General features: G+C 55.1%; 1 protein-coding gene across 14 annotated transcripts in view; it reads left to right on the top strand.

Moving 5' to 3' along the window:
* Positions 1–23,295, top strand: part of ITPR1 (inositol 1,4,5-trisphosphate receptor type 1) — a 204,123-nt gene that overhangs the window by 170,115 nt on the left and 10,713 nt on the right. For all 14 annotated transcript variants that reach the window (XM_068157768.1, XM_068157769.1, XM_068157763.1 and 11 more), the window contains 7 exons: positions 1,220–1,395; positions 3,641–3,805; positions 4,681–4,876; positions 6,216–6,317; positions 9,184–9,323; positions 10,578–10,743; positions 11,433–11,593. In XM_068157768.1, coding sequence (XP_068013869.1) covers positions 1,220–1,395; positions 3,641–3,805; positions 4,681–4,876; positions 6,216–6,317; positions 9,184–9,323; positions 10,578–10,743; positions 11,433–11,593 — 1,106 coding nt within the window. The remainder of the gene's footprint in view (positions 1–1,219; positions 1,396–3,640; positions 3,806–4,680; positions 4,877–6,215; positions 6,318–9,183; positions 9,324–10,577; positions 10,744–11,432; positions 11,594–23,295) is intronic.

The raw sequence follows: 23,295 nt of genomic DNA, 5'->3' as shown, positions 1-23,295 counted from the left end.
CCTGAGTGGGTGGAGGAGGGTGAAGCCCTCACTGTCTGTCTCGCCAAGCAGCCCCCTGAGTCTGTACTTCTTACAATGCTTTGGCTTGGAAGGGACCTCAAAGCTCATCCAGTTCCAACCCCCTGCCATGGGCAAGGACACCTTCTACTAGCCCAGGTTGCTCAAGGCCTTATCCAACCTGGCCTTGAGCACCTCCAGGCTTGGGGCCTCTAAAACTTCTCTGGGCAACCCATTCCAGTATCTCACCACCCTCACAGGGAAGAACTTCCTCTTATTGTCTTCTCTAACTCCAGCTTCTGCCAGGCTGAAGCCATCACCTCTCATCCTGTCACTCCCAGCCCTTGTTACAAGTCCCTCCCCAGCTCTCCTGGAGCCCCTTCAGGTACTGGAAGGCTGCTCTGAGGTCTCCCCAGGCTGAACAACCCCAGCTGTCTCAGTCTGTCCTCACAGCAGAGATGCTTCAACCTTCTGATCATCCTTGTGACTTCCTTTGGACCTGCCATAACAGTTCCCTGTCCCCCTGGTGCTGGGAGCTCCAGAGCTGGACACAGCCCTGCTTGCAAAAGGGCTGCAGAGTGCCATGAAACTTGGGGTCTTGCCCTTTTGTCTGTTGAGGAGGCAGCTGCTTGAAGAGAGATGTTGTCTTCTGTCAGTTTGGAGGAGGAGAAGCCTTGCTCTGCAGAAGTGCAGGGTGAATGAAGCGGTGTCCCCTCCGCAGAGGGTTTCTGCTGGCTCTTTGGGAAGGGTATTTTTAGCAGCGCAGGCTCCATGTTATGTAAGCAGTCAGTCTCATGGGACAGCCTAAACAGCACCAGAAATAGCAAGAGATGATCATAACTGCTGTGAGGCTTGGGGTTTTTTGGCCCAAAAGCTTGATAGGAGAATCTGCTGCGACTGTGGACCTGGAGGAGTTGTGGTGGCTGCCTGCACCTCCAGTGCCTCTGCAGGCAGCATCAGTCTAGAGGTTTCTCCTTTTCAGCACCCAGGGTAGAGTCATGAACCCTCTTCTCAAAGTGGTGCTTCTCCTTTCCATCAAGCTTCAGTAACAAGGTTGTCCCTGAGGTCTGCTGAAGGCATCAGGCCTCCAGGCAACCAGCAGCACCTGAGCACCCCAGGCCAGAGGCAGCGGCCTCTGGGGGTTCCTTCTGGGTTGGATTGGTTTGGCTACACAGCAGGGACTGACATGGGGGTTGGTTTTCCTTTCTTCTCTCCACCCCAGGAACACTGGAGCCCCACCTGTCAGGCTTGCTGTGGACAGCCATGCTGATCTCCCTGGCCATCGTGATCGCTCTCCCCAAGCCCCACGGCATCCGCGCGCTGATCGCCTCCACCATCCTGCGCCTCATCTTCTCCGTCGGCCTGCAGCCCACGCTCTTCCTCCTGGGGGCATTCAATGTGAGGGGCCTTGCATCCTGCCTCCTCCTGGAGATGTCAGGCAAAAGGAGCTTGGGATCTCCTGGTGGAACTGTTTGGAGCTGAAGTGCTTTGCTGGCCTTTGTTTAGAAGGGTCTGGGGAGGAGCGGCTGGGGGTGTGCAGCCTGGGGAAGAGGAGGCTGAGGGAGACCTCACTGCTCTCTGCAGCCACCTGAGAGGAGGCTGGAGCCAGGTGGGGGCTAGCCTCCTCTCCCTAGTATCAGGGGATAGGAGAGGAAGTGGCCTGAGATTGTGCTAGGGGAGGGCTAGGTCGGAGAGGAAGACAAATGTCTTTGGTGCAAGAGTGGTCAGGGCCTGGCAGAGGCTGCCCAGGGGGGTGGTGGAGTCCCCAGCCCTGGAGGTGTGCAAGAACCCTGTGGCCATGGCAGCTGGGGCCATGGTTTGGTGGCCATGGTGGTGCTGGGTTGATGGATGGCTTTAGAGGTCTTTTCCAACCCAAGCAATTCCATGAGACTGATTAAGAGTGCAGAGTGGGACACAGGAAGCTCCACTGCAACATAAGGAAAAGTCTCTTTACTGTAGGAGTGCCAGAGCCCTGGAGCAGGCTGCCCAGAGTGCTTCTGGAGTCTCCTGCTCTGGAGACTTTCAACACCCACCTGGATGTTGTCATGTGTGACCTGCCCTGGGTGATCCTGCCCTGAGAGGGAGGTTGGACTCAATCCCTGGAGGCCCTTTCCCACCCCTGCCATTCTATGATTGAATCCTGGTTCTCCAGGCTGGCTACCTCGGAGGTTTCACTCAGTTTTGTCACAGTCTAGAGACATCTCCCACCCCAAGCAGATATGTCAAGAAGCCTGAGTGACCCTGGCAGAGCTGGGTGTTGGCTCAGCCCTGTCTGCACTGGGTGACTAAGCTCTGGTATTTTGGGGCTTGTGGAAGATTGACTGCAGAAAGCATTTCCCAGATGCCTGTCTGCAGCCTACCTGCCAGCCAAGAGCTGACAGCAGCACTTCTGCTGCAGTCATGTGTGGCCTGAGCCTGCAGGGCTGAGCACCACAGAGCTTCAGTAGTGCTCCAGCCCAGACACTTGTGGTCTCCTGTGGCCACTGAGCTGAAAGGGTTTTTCTTGGCCTGAGTCAGCAGGAGCTGTGCAGAGATGGCTTCTCAAAGCCTTCATTGCTCAGTGCATCATGGGCATGGGCTCTTGCTTGAGTTCCCTTGTGCCCAGCTGGCCAAGAAGGCCACCAGCATCCTGGCCTGGATCAGCAAGAGTGTGGCCAGCAGGAGCAGGGCAGGGATTGTCCTCCTGTACTGGGCACTGGTGAGGCCACACCTTCAATCCTGGGTTCAGTTTTGGGGCACTTGCTCCAAGAAGGACACTGAGGAGCTGGAGCAGGTCCAGAGAAGGGCAGCAAAGCTGGGGAAGGGTCTGGAGAACAGGGCAGGTGAGGAGCAGCTGAGGGAACCAGGCTTGTGTAGTCAGGAGGCTGAGAGGAGACCTTCTGGCTCCTGAAAGTTGGGTGGGTGTTGGTCTGTCCTGCCAAGGAACACGTGAGAGGGCAAAAGGAAACAGCCTCACATTGCACCAGGGGAGGTTTGGGATGGACATCAGGAACAACCTCCTCCCTGAAGGGGTTGTCAAGCCCTGGAGCAGGCTGCCCAGGCCAGTGGTGGAGTCCCCATCCCTGGAGGGATTTAAGCCATGGAGATGTGGTGCTGAGGGCCATGGCTTGGTGGGGAGCTGGCAGTGCTGGCCCAAGGGTTGGGTTTGACAGTATTGAGGATCTCTTCCAACCAAAGCAATTCCTTGCTGTTCCCTGTGGGGTTAGTGGCTGGGGCAGTGCAGGAGGGCTCCTGGGTGGGGCTGCTGAGGGAATCTGGAGCTCTTGTGCTTAACACAGGATGGGGATGCTCAGAACACGGAGGCTTGCTGCAGGCTCAAGGGTTCTTGGGCTGCAGGAAGCAGGGTGTGCAGGACAGGGGGTTTGGGAAGGCTCTTTGTTTCTTCTTTAAACCTTGGACTTGATGCTCTTCAAAACCCAGGTGGAGGCAGGAGGCAGTGTTCACAGTTCATGGGCCATGTGCAGTGGCAGTGTCTCAGCTGTGCAGGAAGCAGAGCAGGTGTTGAGTGAGGCGTGGAACTCCATCGTGGTCCCCAGGGCTGGTGATGCCGTGGTGGGGCAGAGTTACCTCCAGCTTTGAACCACTGCCTCTTTTTTCCTGAAAGCCACACTTTTTAACTCATTTCTCATTCATCTCTCCCCAGGTTTGCAATAAAATCATCTTTCTGATGAGCTTTGTGGGTAACTGTGGCACCTTCACCAGAGGCTACAAGGCGATGATCATGGACGTGGAGTTTCTCTATCACCTGCTGTACCTCCTGATCTGTGCTCTGGGACTCTTTGTACATGAATTCTTCTACAGCCTGTTGGTAGGTGTTCACCTGGCCCTCAGGGTTTGGAAAGTCCCATCTAGGATATATCTGGGTAGGTCAGGCACCAGTTGCTTTCATTTTCCCTCCTGGGAAGCTGTGGTACAGGCACTCAAGAGCTTCACCCTGGAGATATTCCTTTGGAGAGTTACAGAATGGCTCAGGCCAGACAGGGACACCTCTCAACTAAATTTTCATGCTCAAGGCCTCCTCCAACCTGGCCTTGGACACCTCCAGGGAGGAGGCATCCACAACCTCCCTGGGCAGCCTGTTCCAGAGTCTCACCACCTCCTACTGCTTCTTCCTCAGCTCCAGTCTACCCCTGCTCTGCCTCAGCTTCAAACCATTCCCCCTTGGCCTGTCTCTAGACACCCTCCTGAAAAGTTCCTCTGCAGCCTTCCTGGAGGATCCCTTCAGGTATTGGAAGGCAGCTCTGAGGGGAGCTGGTAAAGCATGTGGAGAACAGGGCTGGTGAGGAGCAGCTGGGGCAGCTGGGGGTGTTTAGGCTGGAGAAGAGGAAGCTGAGGGGAGACCACCTGGCTCCTGAAGAAGTGAAAAGGCAGAAGAAAGCAGCCTCACATTGCACAAGGGGAGGTTTAGGTTGGACATCAGGAGCAATCTCACCCCTGAAGGGGCTGTCTAGCCCTGGAACAGGGTGCCCAGGGCAGTGGTGGAGTCTCCATCCCTGGAGGGCTTTCCAAGCCCTGGAGACATGGTGCTGAGGGCCATGGTTTAGCAGCAGACTCAGTGGTGTCTGTTAATGGTTGGACTTTGGTCTAAACAATTCCAAGACTCTATGCCAGCATGTACCATGGCACCAGGGGTGCTGGCAGCAGGCATGGGAGACAGCCTTTGCTCTGCTCCCTGTTCTCCAGCTCTTTGACCTGGTGTACCGAGAGGAGACCTTGCTGAACGTCATCAAGAGCGTCACTCGCAACGGCCGCTCCATCATCCTCACCGCCGTCCTTGCCCTCATCTTGGTCTACCTGTTCTCCATCGTGGGCTACCTCTTCTTCAAAGATGACTTTATCCTGGAAGTAGACAAGCTCCCTAATGAGACATTATTGCCAGGTTGGTACCAGCCTCTCAGTTGGTGGTGAAGAGCAGAAGGGAAGTCCCCCCGGGGCGTGCCGAGTGTCTTCCGCCTTTTGCAGGCCACGGTGATTGCCTCACCAGTGGCACAGCTTCCTTCTGGCCTGGGACAGGGTTCACATGCAAAACAAACCCACCTGACTGGGGCAGAGAGTCCAGTCTGCTGCAGCAGCCAGAGGGATGGGGAGGAGGAACCCCTGGAGATGGCACTTGGGCCCTTCTGCACGCAGCTGAGATCTCTGCCCTGGCTGTGTGCTGAGGTTTGCCAGCTCTGCTGCACCTCCTCCCTCCCCCCCTGCAGTCACAAGCAGGCTTGAGGCAGGGCATGGTGGAGAAGGCTCTGCACTGGGAGAACTCACTTCTGCCAGATCCTCAGTGCCTGGAGGGGATTTTAATGGTGGGGCTTAGTGTCAACAGAGCAGGCAGGAGTCCTGCATCTCAAAGAAGAGACTGACCCTAAAGGAGGGGCATCAGGAAGGGGCTGCTGTGCAGGTGGAGGTTTCTCTCTCTCTGTCAGCTTTGCTCATAGCTTTATAGACTCTGTTAACCTCCCCCAGATAATTGCTGCAGCAGACTTCTCTGTGCTGACCTTAGGCTGCTTCTTGTAGGTTAAAAACTGGAGGGCTTTGCACCCTGCAGCATCAGGCTGCTCATTTAGCAGGTGGGAAGCACTGAAATGAAATGAGTGATAAGAGAGGTTTGGGTTTGGTTTTATTCTGTGACACTTGAGCTGCTCAGCCAAGGATTATTGGACATTGCCACTCTCCTTCCTAATTTGCTGCCAACCCTGTGAGAGACCCAAAGCTCCCTGGCCCTTTGCTTCATGTTTCCAGGCAGCTGGAGAATGCTAAAGACACTTTACTAGGAGGCAGCAGGTTGGCTTTGAGACCTGAAAGCCAACTTTAAGGGCATCTCTAAAATTGGCTCTGCACTATCTCCCTGGTGATTACTTGGGAACAACCTCCATGGCTCCCTCAACTTCGGGGCTGATGCAAAATGAAGGCATCACTTGGGTCTTTAATCCATGGCAATAGGAGGCCTGGGCCAGGCTGGGTGAGGGGCAAAGCAGAGGCCTGGGCCAGGCTGGGTGAGGGGCAAAGCAGAGGCCTGGGCCAGGCTGGGTGAGGGGCAAAGCAGAGGCCTGGGCCAGGCTGAATTGAAAATCATTCTATAAATCAGCTCTTGTGCCCTTAAGCTCCAGAGTAAGCTCCTGTTGTGGACCTGCCTGTTAAGTGCAGAGGGATTTGAGGGGGGTGCCTTAATATCTGGAAGTCATCTTGCAGAATGTTGACTTTTGTCCATCCTGGTGTGGTTTTAGATCGCTCAGAAGCAGGTGAGACCATGACTGGAGAGTTTCTCTACTCAGATGTTTGCAAAGCAGGCAGCAGTGAAAACTGTTCCTCCATCATCCCTTCAGACCGTGAGTAGAGCTGCAGAGGGACTGTGTGCAAAGGCCTGCAGGGGCAGGCCCAGGGGCAGTGGTTTGAAATGGGAGCAGAGCAGACTGAGATTGGCTGTGAGGAACAACTTCTGCAGCAGGAGGCTGCTGGAGCACTGCAGCAGGCTGCCCAGGGAGGTGCTTGAGGCTCCATCCCTGGAGATAGTCAAGGTCAGGCTGGACAGAGCTCTGAGCAAGCTTCTCCAGTGGAGGAGGTCCCTGCTGACTGCAGTGGGGGTGTACTGGATGAGCTTGGGAGGCTCCTTCTACCCCAGACCAGTCTGAGACTCTCTGAATTCAGAGCTCACACCCTGAATTTTCAGAATTCTTCTAATTCAACACCTTAAAGTCATAACAAAATAACCTACCTTAAAATCCTGTGTAACAAACCTGGGAGCAGAGCTGCCATGAGGCAATCTGACAGGAAAGAGGATTCATGTAGGCCAAGAGCCTCAAGGCCATTTGACCATGGAGTGACTGGAGACACTTACAACTTGTCCAGCTCTTTGGCTTTCCACCTTGTCACTCAGAGAAGGAAGTGCTGCTGTTTACCTCCTTGCAGAGTTCATTGTTTTAAGCCTCTGAAGTATGATCTCACAGGACAATGTCCTGAGAAATGCAGAAGGGGTTGGCTTGGAAGGGACCTTAATGCTCACCCAGCTCCAACCCCCTGCCATGGGCAGGGACCCCTCCCAACAGCCCAGGCTGCTCAAAGCCACATCCAGCCTGGCCTTGAACACCTCCAGAGAAGGGACATCCACAACCTCCTTGGGCAACCTGTGCCAGTGTCTCCCTACCCTCACTCTGAAGAATTTCTTCCTCATTTCCAGCCTCAGTCTCCTCTCTTCCATCTTTAAAAGATGTTCTGCTCCATGGCTTTGTCAGCATCACTCTGTCCAGCTACCTAAGGAAGCTGTTTTCAATACCAAGGCAGGCAGTATTCCAAGGGTGAAGCAGACAAGGGTAGGTCTGGGGGAGTTTTGAGATGAAGAACAGTGCATGCAGGAGGCTGTGGCATCACCAGCAGCCTCAGGTTGGCTACTGAAATACTTCAGGTTTATTCTCAGGGAAATGTGATTTGCTTCTCAGAGATTTATGATGCTGGCTGTGAGAGCCAGACAGAACATCATTATTTCTGTTAGAAGTGGAGCTCCTACATGCTCAGATGTTTCAAAGGTCAGTAATGGCCAGCAGCCCATGTGTGCAAGAGGAGAGGGCTCTGCTTGGCTCAGGTGTCCCCTTTGATAAACGAAGGATCAGTGCTGAGAGGAGGAGCTGCTTTGTTCAGCTGCAGGAGCCTGCTGCTTTCCCTTCACACACTGCCTGCAGGAAGGGAAACTCCACAGATCTTTTTATATCCCAAAATCCCAGCAGGGTGAGGCTGGAAGGCACCTCTGGAGCTCACCCAGTCCAACCCCCCTGCTCCAGCAGGGCTCCCACAGCACCCTGCCCAGCAGCACAGTGCCCAGGGGGAGTTGGAAGCTCTCCACACCAGGAGGCTCCACAACCTCTCTGGGCAGCCTGCTCCAGGCCTCCAGCACCCTCACAGCAAACAACTTTCTCCTTCTGCTCAGGTGGAACCTCCTGGCTGCCAGTCTGTGCCCCCTGCCCCTTGTGCTGTCCCTGGGCACCACTGAGCAGAGCCTGGCCCCAGCCTCTTGCCCCCCACAGCTCCTTCAGCTCTTGCTGAGCATTGCTCAGCTCCCCTCTGGGGCTGCTCTTCTGCAGGCTCTCAGCCCCAGGGCTCTCAGCCTTTGCTGCTCCCAGAGCTGCTCCAGGCCCCTCAGCATCTCTGCAGCCTCCCCTGGACTCTCTCCAGCAGTTCCCTGTCCCTCTGGAACTGGGGAGCCCAGACCTGGCTGCTGGCAGATGAAGAGAGGGTCAGGAGAAGTGTGGTGGTACTTTTGCAGAAGGCTGTTTCCCTCAGCAGTGATATTTTAGCCATTTGAGGAACACAAGTGGAAGTTGCCATTTTGAGTGCAGCCCAAAGGCTGTGCAATCTGTTAGGCACCAAGGGAGAGTGTCAGAGGCAACACTTTGTCCTCTGAGCTGTCAAAAAGCTAGGATTCTGTATAAACAGGCATCTGGTGAGCTGAGCTGTGCATGCTAACAGGAATGGAAAGAGTTTCAACCAAGTCCAAGGCAGCAGCTCAAGCACAAAAGAAAAGTCTGTTGGTGGGGAATGAAGGGCAGAAACCTGCTGCCATGGTTGGCTCTTTGCAGGAGCTCAGGAGGTTTGTACAGCTCTGGCTGGAAATCCTGCAAGGTTTCCAGCACAAGGAGGACCTGGAACTCTTGGAGTGGGTTCAGAGGAGGCCATGAAGATGATCAGAGGGCTGGAGAACCTCCCTTGTGGGGACAGGCTGTGGGGGGCTATCCAACTTGGAGAAGAGAAGGCTCCAGGGAGACCTTGGAGCAGCCTTTCAGTACCTGAAGGGGCTCCAGGAGAGCTGGGGAGGGACTGTGGACAAGGGCTGGGAGTGCCAGGACGAGGGACAGTGGCTTTTTGCTGGGAGAGGGGAGATGGAGACTGGAGAGGAGGAAGAAATTCTTGAGAGTGAGAGTGGGGAGACACTGGCACAGGCTGCCCAGGGAGGCTGTGGATGTCCCCTGCCTGGAGGTGTTCAAGGCCAGGCTGGATGAGGCCCTGAGCAGCCTGGGCTGTGGGAGGGGTCCCTGCCCATGGCAGGGGGCTGGAGCTGGATGGTCTTGAAGGTCCCTTCCAGCCCAACCCATTCTGTGCATTGCAAAGGGGGGGGGAGAAAACCTAAGGAGGAAAGAATGGAGAGAATGAGTAGAGCTGGTGTGCCTGCCTTGGGGAACGTGTCTTTGCTTGCTGTGCTCACAGAAGTGCCTGCTGAGGAGCTGGAGGAAGAGAACAAAGAGCATACGTGCGAGACGCTGCTGATGTGCATTGTTACCGTACTGAGTCACGGGCTGCGCAGTGGGGGTGGAGTAGGTGATGTGCTCAGGAAACCATCCAAGGAGGTAAATCAGCACTGGATGGGGGTGGGAGAGCGAGCACCAGGGAGGGCTGGGTGGGGGCTGGCTGTGCTGGGGGAATGCTGTGCGTGTGCTGCCTTGGGACAGATGCAGCGTCCGGAGCGTTGGTGCCATGCGGCTCCAGCTCTGAGGCAGCAGATTTCACAGCGAGCACTTCCAGCAGGCTTCTACCCAGCCTTCTGCAGGGCTTTTTTTTTTAAGCTTGAGGGGTGTCCAGAATGCAGCCCAAAGGAACAGCCAACAGTCTGTGCTTTGGCACTTCAGCATCTGAAGAAATAAGAGAAGCACAAGCTAGGGAAAGAGCACCGGGAGGAAGCAGCTGGGAGCTGACGCTGTGCTCGTGGCAGGAGCTTGTGGGGAGCATCCCTGGGGAAAGGTGGAATGTGTAAGACAAGGATGAGAGGACAGGGACCAGGATGGAGGTTGGAGCTGGGAGTGTGGGGAGGAAGGATGTTGTTTGGGGCCATCACTAAAAAGGGAGGACCAGTCAAAGCAGCAGGAACATATCAGTACGCTCAAAGGTGCCCACAGAGATGCTTCTGTGCCCACTTGAATCTTCTCCCTCTGGCTCTTCCCCACAAGCACAGCAGGGGCCAAAGGGCCAGCCTTGGTCAGAGGGGATGTCTTCTGGGTGATCTGCAGCTCCAAGGTGTTTGCTGGTGGTTTAGCCTATTTCCAGCTGAGAGAGGTCCAACAGTTGCATCGTTCTGAAGAGAAGTTGGGCACCCAATGGGCAGAATGGTTCTGGAAGGGCACTCTGGAAGGGAAGGGGGAGGGAGGGTTAGGTCTTGGGGTATTCAGACCTGCAATAAACATGAAGTGGAGACAGAGAAGCCAACTGAAGTGTCCACACAGCTGGCTGCTAGCATGAATGTCATGAATCCCATCACACTGCAGGACAAGAGTTTGTGGTCAGCACTGGTACTGTAGTGATGTAGAAGATGCAGGATATCATTGGGGTGCAGGGCAGGGATGAGAGGAGAACAAACTTCAGTGGGGAAGGAGAGAGGCCAGGCTGGGACACTGTTAGCAGAGCATCCTAGTAGCTGACTAAGGAGGTTTCTGTTTCAGGGACCTTGCATTTCACTTTCACTTAGGGTATGGAGTGAAAAATGATGAAAGAGCCTCAGAAATGGAGACTGAAAGGAGGGGTTCTGGGGCAGCAGTATGAGAGAGGCTTGGGAAGGGTTAAAAGTGCCCCTCTTGGGGTCATTGATGATTGGAATCTGTGCCTTGCAGGAGCCTCTCTTTGCTGCTAGAGTCATCTATGACCTGTTGTTCTTCTTCATGGTCATCATCATTGTCCTCAACTTGATCTTTGGTGTGATCATCGACACTTTTGCTGACCTCAGGAGCGAAAAACAGAAGAAAGAGGAAATTCTGAAAACCACTTGCTTCATTTGTGGTAAGTGCAGAGAGGCACTGAAGGGGCAGGGGAGTCAAACTCAGAGGGAAGAGGAGTCTGGAATCGCTGCCTGCTCCCTCCTGGCTGGGGAATGCCTGCTCACTTACACCACTTTCCCCTCAACTCTTCAGCTTGTTCCTCCTGTGCTTCAAAGAGTAGTTTCCTATTGGAGTAAGAGGGATTTTTAGAAGCACACTTCCCCCCCCAAGGATACAGAACACTGAGCAGCACCTGTGGGAGGGTTTTGGGTTTGGTTGGGGTTTTCTTTTCCCCCCTCCTCAGTAGCTTGGGGGATTGAAGCTGCTGAGCCTTTGAGCCCAGCGTGGTGCAACGCCCCGGTCACGCCGGGGTTGCATAACTCCCAGACTGACAGAAGTAACCTTTGGAAGTTAGCAGCAAAGCAAATGTTGCTTTTTGGTATCATTTGGGCCTAAAAATAGGAGATGTGTTATGAAATCCAACAAGCTGATTGCAGGGGAGGTAGCTACCTTATTTTTATTAACCCCATGTTCTCTGTTAGGCACAAGAGATGTGAGCAGTGCTTGCAGTGCCTTCTTCCCTCCTTTGCACTGGGTTGCAGCCTCTCCCACCTCTTCAGGCTCATTTCAATAGGGCAATGGAGTGCAGGAACAAGTTTAACTCTCAGAACTCATCTCTCCTGGTAGTAAATGCTCCATCTTCTCCTGTAGGCTTGGAAAGAGATAAGTTTGATAACAAGACAGTCACCTTTGAGGAGCACATTAAAGAGGAGCACAACATGTGGCACTACTTGTGCTTTATTGTCTTAGTGAAAGTAAAAGACTCAACAGAATACACAGGACCAGAGAGCTATGTGGCAGAGATGATCAAGGTGAGTTGGGTTTAGTTTTGCCTTTTCCCCTCCCCCTGGATTAGAGCAATCTGTTGGAATGTTTGGGAAATAGCACTCTGATTTACTTTGTGAGCAGAAACTTAGGTTCAAGCTCCAACAACAGCCTCAACCCAGTGTCTGTCCTCCAGGAGCACCCTCTAAAGATAATGTATTTAAGATGTGCTTGGCAGGCTGACTTGATGGAGGGCTTGATGTTGATGGCAGCACGTGGCAGGGTGCTGCAAGTGGATGGTGGAGGCAGGGACACTGGTGGGAGCCAGCATGTGCTGTCACATGGCTGTCTGCATCTGCATAACCACAGCTTCTCAGCCCCTGAAACACTCCTCTGTGTGTGCACAAGCAGGTGGCAGTGAGTGGTGACAGCCAGGGAGTCTCCTTGTTTGAGGAGGGGACATTGAGACTGGAGATGAGGAAGAAATTCTTCAGAGTGAGGCTGGGGAGACACTGGCACAGGCTGCCCAGGGAGGCTGTGGCTGTCCCTTCCCTGGAGGTGTTCCAGGCCAGGCTTGAGCAGCCTGAGCTGGTGAGAGCTGTCCCTGCCCATGGCAGGGGGTTGGAGCTGGTTGAGCTTTGAGGTCCCTTCCAACCCAACCCATTCTGTGAATCTAAGCTGTGGGGGGGACAAAAAGAAAAGAAAAAGCCACTTGGTTTCCAGCTGGTGGAAGAGTCTGAAGTGTAACAAACAGCTCACAACCTGCCCCAGGAGAAATCCCAGCGTGGTAGGGGTCAGAAGGGACCTCTGGAGATCATCAAGTCCAACCCCCCTGCCAAGGCAGCTCCACTTAAAGAACCTGCCTTGAACTGACTCCTAGGATTTGTTGTCATATGATTTTGAGCTTATTCCTGTTAAAAAAACCCCACACAACCAAAAGCAACCCCATATAATTAATATCTAGTCAATTGTGAGGCCTCTTAATGAGAGAATTAATTTAATGAGCCTCTGCCAAGCTGTAGGTTCAGAGCTGCTGGAATTAGATCCTAAAGCCCAATTACTAATTTGTGTGTCTGTCTTTCTGGCTGGCTGGCAAGAGCTGGTCCTGATTTCTAACACTTCAATTAGTGATGTCTTTATTTGCCTTCAGATGAACAAACAGCAGAGCCCTTTTCTTGTTTAGCTTTCGAGTGCAGGGGAGAGAGGGCTGGCAGGGAGGGGGGGGGAAGCACAACCTGCCTTGAAGTGGTCAATTTGTGGTGGCCCAGGTCACTGTGTAAATCCCACCAAGAGCTCTTGGAGGTTAAACATGTTACTTTGGGGTCACTACAGTGGATGTCCTGGCTGTGGGTTTCTGCCTCTGTAATGAGGGCTTAAAGAAATCTTGTGAGCAGTCACCTGACGGAGGATTAGCCCAGGGAGATAACGAAGTACATCGCTGCTGCTGCTGCTGCTTTCTAGTCTGCCTGATTATATTGCTGCCTTTCTTCAGCCCACCACAGCCAGCATCACTTCAGGGGGGGGAAAGCACTGGACTCTTGAAAATGTTTCTGCTTGTTAAGGTTGAATTCCACCTCCCCCCCTCTTTATTTTGTGTGTGTGTAGCCTTAGAAGCAGCTTTCAAAAGGCAAAGGTTCGGCCGATGCACAAATGCCGGTTGCAGGTTGGCAGCTGGAACTAGATCACCCAAAAGTGAAGGTGTGTGCAATAAAGCACACACACTGGAGAGCTTCCCTCAGAGCTCCCGTTGGCAGGAGTGCCAGCAGTGCCTGATTACCGTGGTGGTGAATGGGGCTGTGGATAAGCGGCGCACAGAGCCAGTGCCTCGCGCAGATGCGGCTTCTGTGTGACTCCAGGCAGAGGTTGGGAGGGTGGCTCCCAGTCAGGGGTGTTCTGCATTTCATGAGGCAGCTCTCAATGGAGAGCCAACAGCAGGGGCTCTCTGCAGCACTGCTGGAGGCATGGGGGGAGCACAGGAGCTGTGCAATGGGAAGGGAATTTGGCTTGCACAGCAGTGGTCTGCCAGGGCCGGGGGCAGCTCAGGCCCAGCAGTGTCTTGCAGCCTGCTGGCTCCTTGGGACCACGCTGGCAAAGTTGCCTCTGAAAAGCAGAAGCAGTTTCTTTCCATGGTCATTTTAGCATTAAAAACACCCTAAAACACCTGAGCAGGAATGTGCTCCTCCACCAGGCCTGTGTTAGATGCTTTAATGGCTGTGGTGGTCTCAGGTGGATGGTTGGGCTTGGTGATCTCAGAGGCCTCTTCCAGCCTCAATAATTCCATGAAATACTTCTGTAAGAGTCAAGAATCCTTTTTTGGGCCTAAGGTGGATCTAGGAGAGACCTGGAGCATGGTTCACCTTTCACTCAAGCCTTATCTCTTCATCCTGTGAATCTAGAATGACAGGGGTCAGTGGCTCTAGAGCTGGAGGCTGAGCCCTTGGGGGTGGCTCTAGAGCTGGAGGCTGAGCTGTTAGAGCTGATGGTTTGCATTTGTACAGAAGGTGATGGGAACCTGGGGTTTCTTAATACCTGCAGCTTCCAGAGTCTCAAAACCAGCTGTGGTTTGAGTTGGAAAGGGATCTCTGGTGATCACCCAGTCCAGCCCCTCTGCTCCAGCAGGGCACCCACAGCAGCTTGCCCAGGAGCACAATGGCCAGGGGTGGGTTGGAAGCTCTGCAGACAAGGAGGCTCCACCACCTCTCTGGGCAGCCTGAACAGTTGGGTTTCCTTCCCTCATGTCATGGCTGGATGGAGAAGGGAGTCTCTCCCCACATGTTCAGACTGAAGGTGGCACTCTAAGCTCTTTGATGACCATGTTGGGGCATGTCTCTCCCATGGGCTGCTAGGTGGTACCACTGCTCAGCTGCAACTTACACCCCAGACCCCCCACCAGGCTGCCAGAACACATCTCACTCCAACCTCACCTTGGCTCTGCCTCCCAACAGAGTCTCTCTACAAAGCCTTTTGCCAACAGCAAAAGAGACAACCACCAAACACCAAACCAAAAGCAAACAACAAATTGCCTTTGCCATTTAGTCTTTGTGGGTTGTTCCAACACCAGAAAACAGGGGGGAGGGGGGAGGGAAGGGAAGGGGAAGAAAGAAAAGAACCAACCCAACCAAGCAACCAAAATATGAATTTAGGGCACTAAAATATTCCCCATCAGCTGGAGCTGCATCCCGTGCTGCCTGTGCAGAGCTTTCAGGGTATTTTAAGCACTGTGGTATCAAAAGGATCCTGGACAATCTCACTGATGCAAGTGAGTGAATATTCAGGAGCTTGAAGAGTGATCTGGAATTCTGATGTTTGCTTCTCTAAAAATAATGTGGCTGGAAAGGCAGTTTTGAGGCTAAGCTGCTCCACTGGAGGTGGCAGAGCTGGGAAGGGAAGGTTCTGCCTGCGGAGCTCATCTTGGAGCCCGCAGGAGATCTGACCCAGCCTAGAGAGAAGGGTTTGCCTTGGGGGAAAACCAGTGGTGAAGAGGAGTTCTGGGGTGAATTTTGTGCTCCTTCATGGCTAGGAGCTCAGGAAGGTAAACCCTGGCCTGCAGAACAGCCAGTAGTGAAACCTGGGAGCAGATTTGAAGCTTTGGATGTTGAACTCTCTAAGCCTGATCCAAATAACTAAAAATCCAGGGACCTGGCAACATAAAAATGGACTGCCCTGTACTGATGCAACCTGCCTTCCATAAGGCAGTTGAGGCCCCAGCCCTGGAGATACTCAAGGTGAGGCTGGGGAAGGCTCTGAGCAACCTGCTCTAGTGGAGGATGTCCCTGCTGAGTGCAGGGGGCTTGGACTGGATGAGCTTTGGAGCTCCCTTCCAACCCAACCCCTTCTGTGATAGTTGTCTGAGTCTGTTGGTGCCTCCATTGGTTTGGTTCAGGCTCTCCTGAGTGTGCAGAGCTTGGTGTGTGGGGATGGTGCCTGTGGGCTCAGCCTGGTTTGGTTCAGGCTCTCCTGAGTGTGCAGAGCTTGGTGTGTGGGGATGGTGCCTGTGGGCTCAGGATGGTTTGGTTCAGGCTCTCCTGAGTGTGCAGGGCTTGGTGTGTGGGGATGGTGCCTGTGGGCTCAGCCTGGTTTGGTTCAGGCTCTCCTGAGTGTGCAGAGCTTGGTGTGTGGGGATGCTGGTTGTGTTTGATGTAGAAGCTGAGCTTGGGTACAGACCCCAGGAGCTGCTCTGGTGACTCATGCTCTCTCCTGAGGTCCTCACCAGCCCAGCTGAGGTTGATAACCTCCTGGATTTCAGGGGAGGCAAACAGAAGCCTGGCATGCAGCAGCTGCTCACCTTTGAGATGCATTCTGGAGCCACCTCCTAATGTCTGTTTAATAGCACAGACAGCTCTGCAGCATGTGGGAAACCATCTAGTGGTGAGAGAGGGTCTTTAATTGGTGGTGTTTGTGAAGCCCTCCTGATGACCTAACTTCTGCTCAGCTGCCTGATGGCTGCAGATGTGCACTTCAGATAGGGAGGCTTCCAGATGGATCAGTGCCTCTGGAGCAGTGTTTGTGTGGAGAGCATGCTAATGGTGCTGCAGAGCTGGTAACCCAGTGCCCCCTGTGATTCCCAGGAACAAAGGCAGCACGGTTCAGCTGCTTGCTTGGCTTTGTAGTCACCAGGGGAGATCAGGTGATGTCTGAATAATCCCAAACGTGTGGGAGGTGGGGGGGGGGAACTCACTTATCGTGCTGGCCAGACACTGACATCCACACCCAGATGACTAATGTGAACTCACTGCAACTCCCTGCAGATTCATTCATTTCAGTGTCTTATCTCCCCATCCTGCCCTGAGAATTTCTCCTGCAGCTTTTCTGCCTTTGCCTGCAGTTCCTGCAGCAGCCCCACGGCTGCCACTGTCACCCCAGAGCCTTGGCAAAGGCCTCCTCCTCCTCCTCCAGCTGCTTGCAGGCCCGTGGAGCATGGAGGAGCTGTTACTCTGAGGGTGGAGAGGCACAGGGGGTTGGGGTCTGTGGGCTTCCAGGAGCTGCCACACCTGCAGCTGCAGTGTGCTGCCCCTGGCATGGGCAAATGTTTGCATCCCCTCCCGTGGGGACCTGCATTTGCACCTCCACCTTGGGCTTGGGGCAGTGTGGGCAGGAGCTGCCTGGCTGAGGGACACAAAGGTGCAGGTGAAAAATGATCACAGGCTCAGTTTGGGTGGAAAAGACCTTTTGGGGTCATCAAGTCCCAGCCATTAACCACCCAGGGCCGAGTGTGGTGCTAAACCACATCCCTCAGCACCCCACCTAGGCTGCTTGCAGATGCCTCCAGAGGTGTGAGCACCTTGTCCTGTGCAGTTTGCAGAGGGTTTGGAGCTGCACCAAGCAGGACAGGTGTCGTTAACCTTGGTTACAAAAGGCAGGCAGAGCTGGGAGGGATTGCCCAAGCTCCCCTGGCCAGATGGAGAGCACTGAGTCCTGGACCTTCAGCTGGATTGTGTCACTGTTTGGAAAGGAACCCTTTGCAGACAGGCCTGATGCTGCAGATAGCCTTAAAGGAATCAGGAGTGGAAATGAGGTTTCCTTTTGTGCCCTCCTCATGCAGAACTGGACAGAATCATTTTGGTTGGAAAAGACCTTTAAGGACCTTGGGGTCCTAGTGGACAGCAAGTTCTCCATGGGACAGCAATGTGCCTTTGAGGCCAAGAGGGTCAATGGCAGCCTGAGGTGCATGAAGTGTGGCCAGCAGGTCTAGGGAGCTTCCCCACCCTCTGCTCTGCCCTGCTGAGAGCACACCTGGAGTACTGTGTCCAGTTCTGGGCTCCCCAACTTCCAGAGAGACAGGGATCAGCTGGAGAGTGTCCAGGGGGGGCTGGGAGGATGCTGAAGGCACTGCAAAACATCTGTGTGATGAGGAGAGGCTGAGAGCCCTGGGGCTGGTTAGTCTGGAGAAGAGAAGGCTGAGAGGGATCTGATCAATGTCTATCAATAGCTGAGGGGTGGGGGTCAGGAGGAAGCTGCCAGGTTGTTTGTGGTGGTGCCCAGGGACAGGACAAGGGGCAGTGGACACAAACTGGAACCCAGGAGGTTCCACCTCAGCAGGAGGAGAAACTTCTTTGTTGTGAGGGTGTTGGGGGCCTGGAGCAGGCTGCCCAGAGAGGTTGTGGAGCCTCCTTCTCTGCAGGCTTTCAAGATCCATCTGGATGTGTTCCTGGGTGACCCTGCCTTAGCAGGGGGGTTGGACTGGATGATCTCTGGAGGTCTCTTCCAACTCTTCCCTTCTGGGACAAGTGGCAGGCCAGGGTTCTCCAAACCTGAAACATTTCAGAAGGGTCTTCATGACTCCAGCATTGGTTCCAGATGTGTGGAGAGCTTTAATTGCAGCCTGAGAAGTGCCAGGAGCTTGGCTCCATCCCTCTGGGGTTTGCACTTGAAAACCCTCTGTTTTTGGGAGCAAAATGGGATGGAAAAGATTTGTCCTAACAATATTGCCCCAACCAAGTGCAGAGTCCAAGGGAGCTGACCATGATTGGTCTGCAGGTGCTTGGTTCTAGATGAGGGAAGTGGGGGGGGTCAGGCCCCCAGCAGTGGGTGCAAGCTGGGAGAGGAGAGGAGGTCAGCTCTGAGCTGGAGCTGATAGTCCTTAATTTGGTGCTATCTGCCCAGCAAGCTGCATCTTGAGAGGTGCCTGACCAGAGTTAGCCAATCTAATTGCAGGCTTAAATAAATAACAGCAGAGGCACAGAGGAGCCAAGAGGTGTGCTTGGCAGAAGGCCCTTGGCTGCTGGAAACACTGTGTCATAGGCTCAGGTCCTGAGCTTTGCCTACAGATAGCAGAGCAACTTGTTCCACCCTTGAGACGGGCATGGAGGTGCAAGCCAAGAGCTGCACAGGGAGAAAGGGTTGATCAGCCTCACCTGCCCCACCTGGTGCTGCTGTGCTCTTCCCTCCTGAGCTGTGCAAGCAGCCAGGGTGGCCTGCAGGGAATCACAGAACAGTAGGGGTTGGAAGGGACCTCTGGAGGCCCTTCAGTCCAACCCTGGTGCCAAGGCAGGGGCACCTAGAGAGGGTCACACAGAACACATCCAGGTGGCTTTGGAATGCTTCCAGAGATGGAGACTCCACCACCTCCCTGGGCAGCCTGCTCCAGGGCTCCTTCACCCTTGAGTTAAAGTTCTTCCCATGTTCAGGTGGAACTTCCAGGCTAAGAAGCCCCAATTCCCTCAGCCTTTCCTCACCAGAGTTCCAGCCCCCTGAGCATCTCTTAAAGAACCTGACCTAGTGTGGGGTGTCCCTGCCCATGGCAGGGGGGTTGAACTAGGTGATCCTTGTGGTCCCTTCCAATCCTGACTGATACTGTGATACTATGAACCTCCTCCTGCTGCTGGCATTGCCCTCAGGTGCCTGAGTGCTTGGTTCTCCTGGGAATACCTGGTTAGCATTCCCCATGGATGTCTGGAGGGTCTCACTTTGAGCATGGGGCAGGACAAGGGCCTGGGTGGAGGAGCAGAGCAGCAAAGGCTGCAGCCCGGTGCTGTGTAATGGCTTCTTTGCACAAGGTACTGGGATTCAGGTGGGTGCCAGAGCAAGCTGGCAGGGTGGGCAGCCTGCCCTTGCTGCTGGAGGAGGTTTGCAGCTCCCAGCTGCCGGGACTGGCAGGCCTGCTGGGGCTGTGTGTGCCGGGGAGGTGGCCTGGGGCTGGGGCGAGGTGGCTGTCCCCTGAGTCATCTCCGCTGCCACCTCCCGCAGCCCGGGACCTCGTGCAGGGCTTGTGCAAGAGTAGGTGTGGGAGACTCAGCCATGGCCACCAGCAGCTGTTTGTTCAGCCTCTGCATGCCTGCCTCTGGCCTGCCCCGCTGCTCCCTGCCTGCTCCCTGCCGCACCGCCTCCTGCCTCCAGCCTCCACCCCGGGCAGCCTCGAGCGGCTTGCTGCAGGAGGTGGCACTGCCCTCTCTGCAGGGCTCAGGAGATGTCTTCAGGGGGGTCCCACCAGGCCTGTCCACCTCAGACCCCTCCAGCTGGGTGAGGTTGGTGGGGTCACCTCTTGGGTTTCCACACAGTGCTGGGCTGGAGTGAGTCACCCACTGCAGAGCTGCCACCGGGAGGTATGGGGGGCACAGGTCAGGGAGGGACCTGTGACAAGGGCTTGAAGTGATAGGATGAGAGGGAATGGATTGAAGGTGGAAGAGGGGAGATTGAGTGGAGATGAGGAAGAAATTGTTGGCAGTGAGGGTGGGGAGACACTGGCACAGGCTGCCCAGGGAGGCTGTGGGTACCCCTTCCCTGCAGGGGTTCAAGGCCAGGCTGGATGCAGCCTTGAGCAGCCTGGGCTGGTGGGAGGGGTCCCTGCCCGTGGCAGGGGGTTGGAGCTGGCTGAGCTTTGAGGTCCCTTCCAACCCAACCCATTCTGTGAATCTTCCACCTCTAGAAATGGTTCCTGTCCTCCAGGGTCCCAGCTCTGCACCAGGGTAAAAGCCATGCAGCTCTTTGAGCTGGGAGCCAGGAGGGCCTTGAACCATGAACCTTAAACCATCAGCCTCTGGTGAGAGGTGTGGTGCATGTGAGGATCTGAAAGAGTGTGGCATGGGGGGGTCACCATCCAGTGGTGCTCTCATGGGGAGGGGAGAAGAGCAGCTTGGTGTGCAAGAGCTGACAGTGAGCTCTCTGCAGAAGAGGCAGGGAACCTGCCTGGGGCTTTTTCCAGGAAGCACAAGAACAAACCTTGAGGAGCTTCATCTCACCACAAAGAAAGAAATCAATTTCCAGAGTGCTCCACCAAGCTGTGTGAGCTGTTTGGGGATGATTTGTGATGACACAAGACAGAAACTGAAACATGCTGCTCCCACCAGAGAGTCATAGAATGGTAGGTGTTGGAAGGCACCCCTGGAGATCATCGAGTCCTGGAGATCAGCTAGACCCTGCCCCAGCAGGGCTCCCACAGCAGCCTGCCCAGCAGCACAGGGACCAGGGGGGGTTGGGAGCTCTCCACACCAGGAGACTCCACAACCTCTCTGGGCAGCCTGCTCCAGGCCTCCAGCACCCTCACAACAAACAACTTTCTCCTCCTGCTCAGATCCAACCTCCTGGGTGCCAGTCTGTGCCCCCTGCCCCTTGTGCTGTCCCTGGGCACCACTGAGCAGAGCCTGGCCCCAGCCTCTTGCCCCCCACAGCTCCTTCAGCTCTTGCTGAGCATTGCTCAGCTCCCCTCTGGGGCTGCTCTGCTGCAGGCTCTCAGCCCCAGGGCTCTCAGCCCCAGGGCTCTCAGCCCCAGGGCTCTCAGCCCCAGGGCTCTCAGCCCCAGGGCTCTCAGCCCCAGGGCTCTCAGCCCCAGGGCTCTCAGCCCCAGGGCTCTCAGCCCCAGGGCTCTCAGCCCCAGGGCTCTCAGCCTTTGCTGCTCCCAGGGCTGCTCCAGGCCTCTCAGCATCTCTGCAGCCTCCCCTGGACTCTCTCCAGCAGTTCTCTGTCTCTCTGGAACTGGGCAGCCCAGAAGTGGGCACAAGCTTTTCCCTGCTAAAGGATGGGTGCTGGTCACCTTCCCATGGCAGGCTGGAGGGATTTCTTTTGCTGAGGCCTGACTGAACCCTTCAGCCCTCCATAAGTAGTGGGCCCAGGGGTGAATGCCAAGTGGAGCAGAGGCTCTGTGGCTCCCTCGGGGCAGCAGCAGAGGCGAGGGCGAGCTTGGTCCCTGCCGCTAGCAGCCCCAGGAGCAGAGCAGAGCTGCTGCATCTCCTGGCACAGCTCCCACTGAGGTTGCCTCAGCAAAGCTTTCTTAGAAGCAAGGCTTCAGCAGAAGCAGGGAGGAGCTGGGTGCTTCTCAGAATGAATTGCATCTGCCCCACACCAGTACCACTTCCCCTTCCTCACGCTTCCAGCAGCGGACAGGTCAGCATCACCCCCGGCTCTGAGGGTTTGGTGATGTTGGCTTGCCAAGGAGGGGACTTTTCTTGCCAGCTGTGCCTAGAGCAGAGCTGCCCCAGCAGCCCAGAGCCTGCTCCCACCCCATGCTGCCCAGGCTGTGGCACTGATGGGGAGAGGGAGCTGAAAACTCACCAGGAAGGGACCACAGCAGATGGTGGCATCGGGATATGGGGTGTCAGCGATGGGATGAGGACAGACACTCTGCCAGGCTTGGGAGAGCTGCTTGGTGGAGAAGGACCTGAGGGTGTTGATTGATGACCTGCTGAAGCTGAGCCAGCAGTGTGCTCAGGTGGTCAAGAAGGGCACTGGCATCCTGGCTTGTATGAGGAATGTGTGGCCTGCAGGTCTAGGGGGGTGCTGTGTTTGTCCTCTTTCACATCTCCAGTGCTGGATCCAGTGCTGGACCCCTCACTACAGGAAGGACATTGAGATGCTGTCCAGAGAAGAGCAACCAGGCTGGTGAAGGACCTTGAACACAAGTCTTGTGAGGAAGGGCTGAGGGACCTGGGGGGCTGAGGGGAGACCTAATTGCTCTCTGCAGAGAGGCAGCTGGATGCTTCCAGGTGAACTCTGGGGTAGAGCTGTGCCAACAAACCACCTGACACCTGGGGGAGCATGCAGGGCAGGTGCAGCTCTATGCCAAAGTGCTCTGGAGGTCTTTCCCTCAGCTGCAGAAGATGTCCATGGGCCCCTCTCAGCTCTTCCATGGGTGGATCAGGACTCAGCAGGGGCCCTGCCAGTTCCAGGCTGAGTCCTTCCTCGCAGCCCAGGAGGCTGCCCTGGGGAGCCCTGAGTTGAGTCTGCTTTCCATGAGCCTTCTCCTTCCTCAGCTTCTGGAGCTCACTTGGCTGTTTTCAGTCCTGTGGCCAGGAGAACTAGAGAGGCACTGGGTTGTTTCTTCCAAGCAGGAGCCAAGATTTCCCACACTGCAGTGACTTGGGGAGCTGGGGCTTTCAGAGAAGCAGTGAGCAGGGAACTGCAGCAGCTGTCAGTGCTGTGCTGCTCTGGTCTCACCATCTGAGGCTGCCAGCCCCCTTCCCTGCCTGTCACCATCGAGCTGCAGCCTCTGCAGCAGCCTCTGCAGCAGCCTTAGCCTTTGCTTGTGTTGCAGAGTAACCTCAGAATAAGGCTTGGGGTTAGTGAAGTGTTGCAGGTAGGCAGAGGTTGATGCTCCCAGGTCTTCATCCTCCCCAAGGCTGATGGGGCTGGGGAGTGCTTTGGGAGAAGGTTGATGCTCCCAGGTCCTGCTCCCTTGGTGGTCTGATGGGAGTGGGGAGTGTTTGGGGATGGGCTTGGAGAGGTCTCATCTCCAGAAGCAAGGAAATAACTATTCCTGCAGCCAGGAAGGGATGGGCAGGAGCTTCAGGGCTCTGCTCTTGCATCTGTGCAGACCTCAGGACATGGACCCTGAGGGCCCAGGTGAAGCTGTGAAGCTGAATTGCATTTTACTCTTAATTTGCCTTGGAAAGCTGATGAAGGGAAGAGCAGTTGGCTTGGTTTGTTTTCCCTGGGTGGGGAGGGGAAATACTTTGCTGAGGAGGTGCTGGACCTGAGCACCAGTGGGGAGAGTCTCATCCCTGACAAGGCTTTCACTGCAGCTAGAAGGAGGCAGCAGACCACTGCTGCTATTAAACCTTAATTGTGGGGCTCTCACTTCCCAGCATCCCAAATATTTTGGCATTTGCCTTGCTCAAGCCTTTTTTCTTGGGGTATGTAAGGCTTTTCTTCTCTCTTATTAGCAGGAACCATCTGCCCTGTAAACAGAGATCAGGAGGAGGGGGAAACAAAACCCAAAGCCCAAAGCCTTGCTGGCAGTCTGTGCTGTGGGAATCCTGCTGCACAGGGAAGGAAGGATCCACCTTCCACCCAGGAATCTCAGCTGCAGGGCACCCCA

This window comes from Melanerpes formicivorus, unplaced genomic scaffold (genome assembly GCF_026170545.1).
Source record: "Melanerpes formicivorus ecotype bairdi unplaced genomic scaffold, bMelFor1.0.p_v2 SCAF_38, whole genome shotgun sequence".
In the NCBI taxonomy this organism is placed as follows: Eukaryota; Metazoa; Chordata; class Aves; order Piciformes; family Picidae; genus Melanerpes; species Melanerpes formicivorus.
Note: the sequence above shows the minus strand (reverse complement) of the source record. Positions and strands in the feature narration are given on the sequence as shown.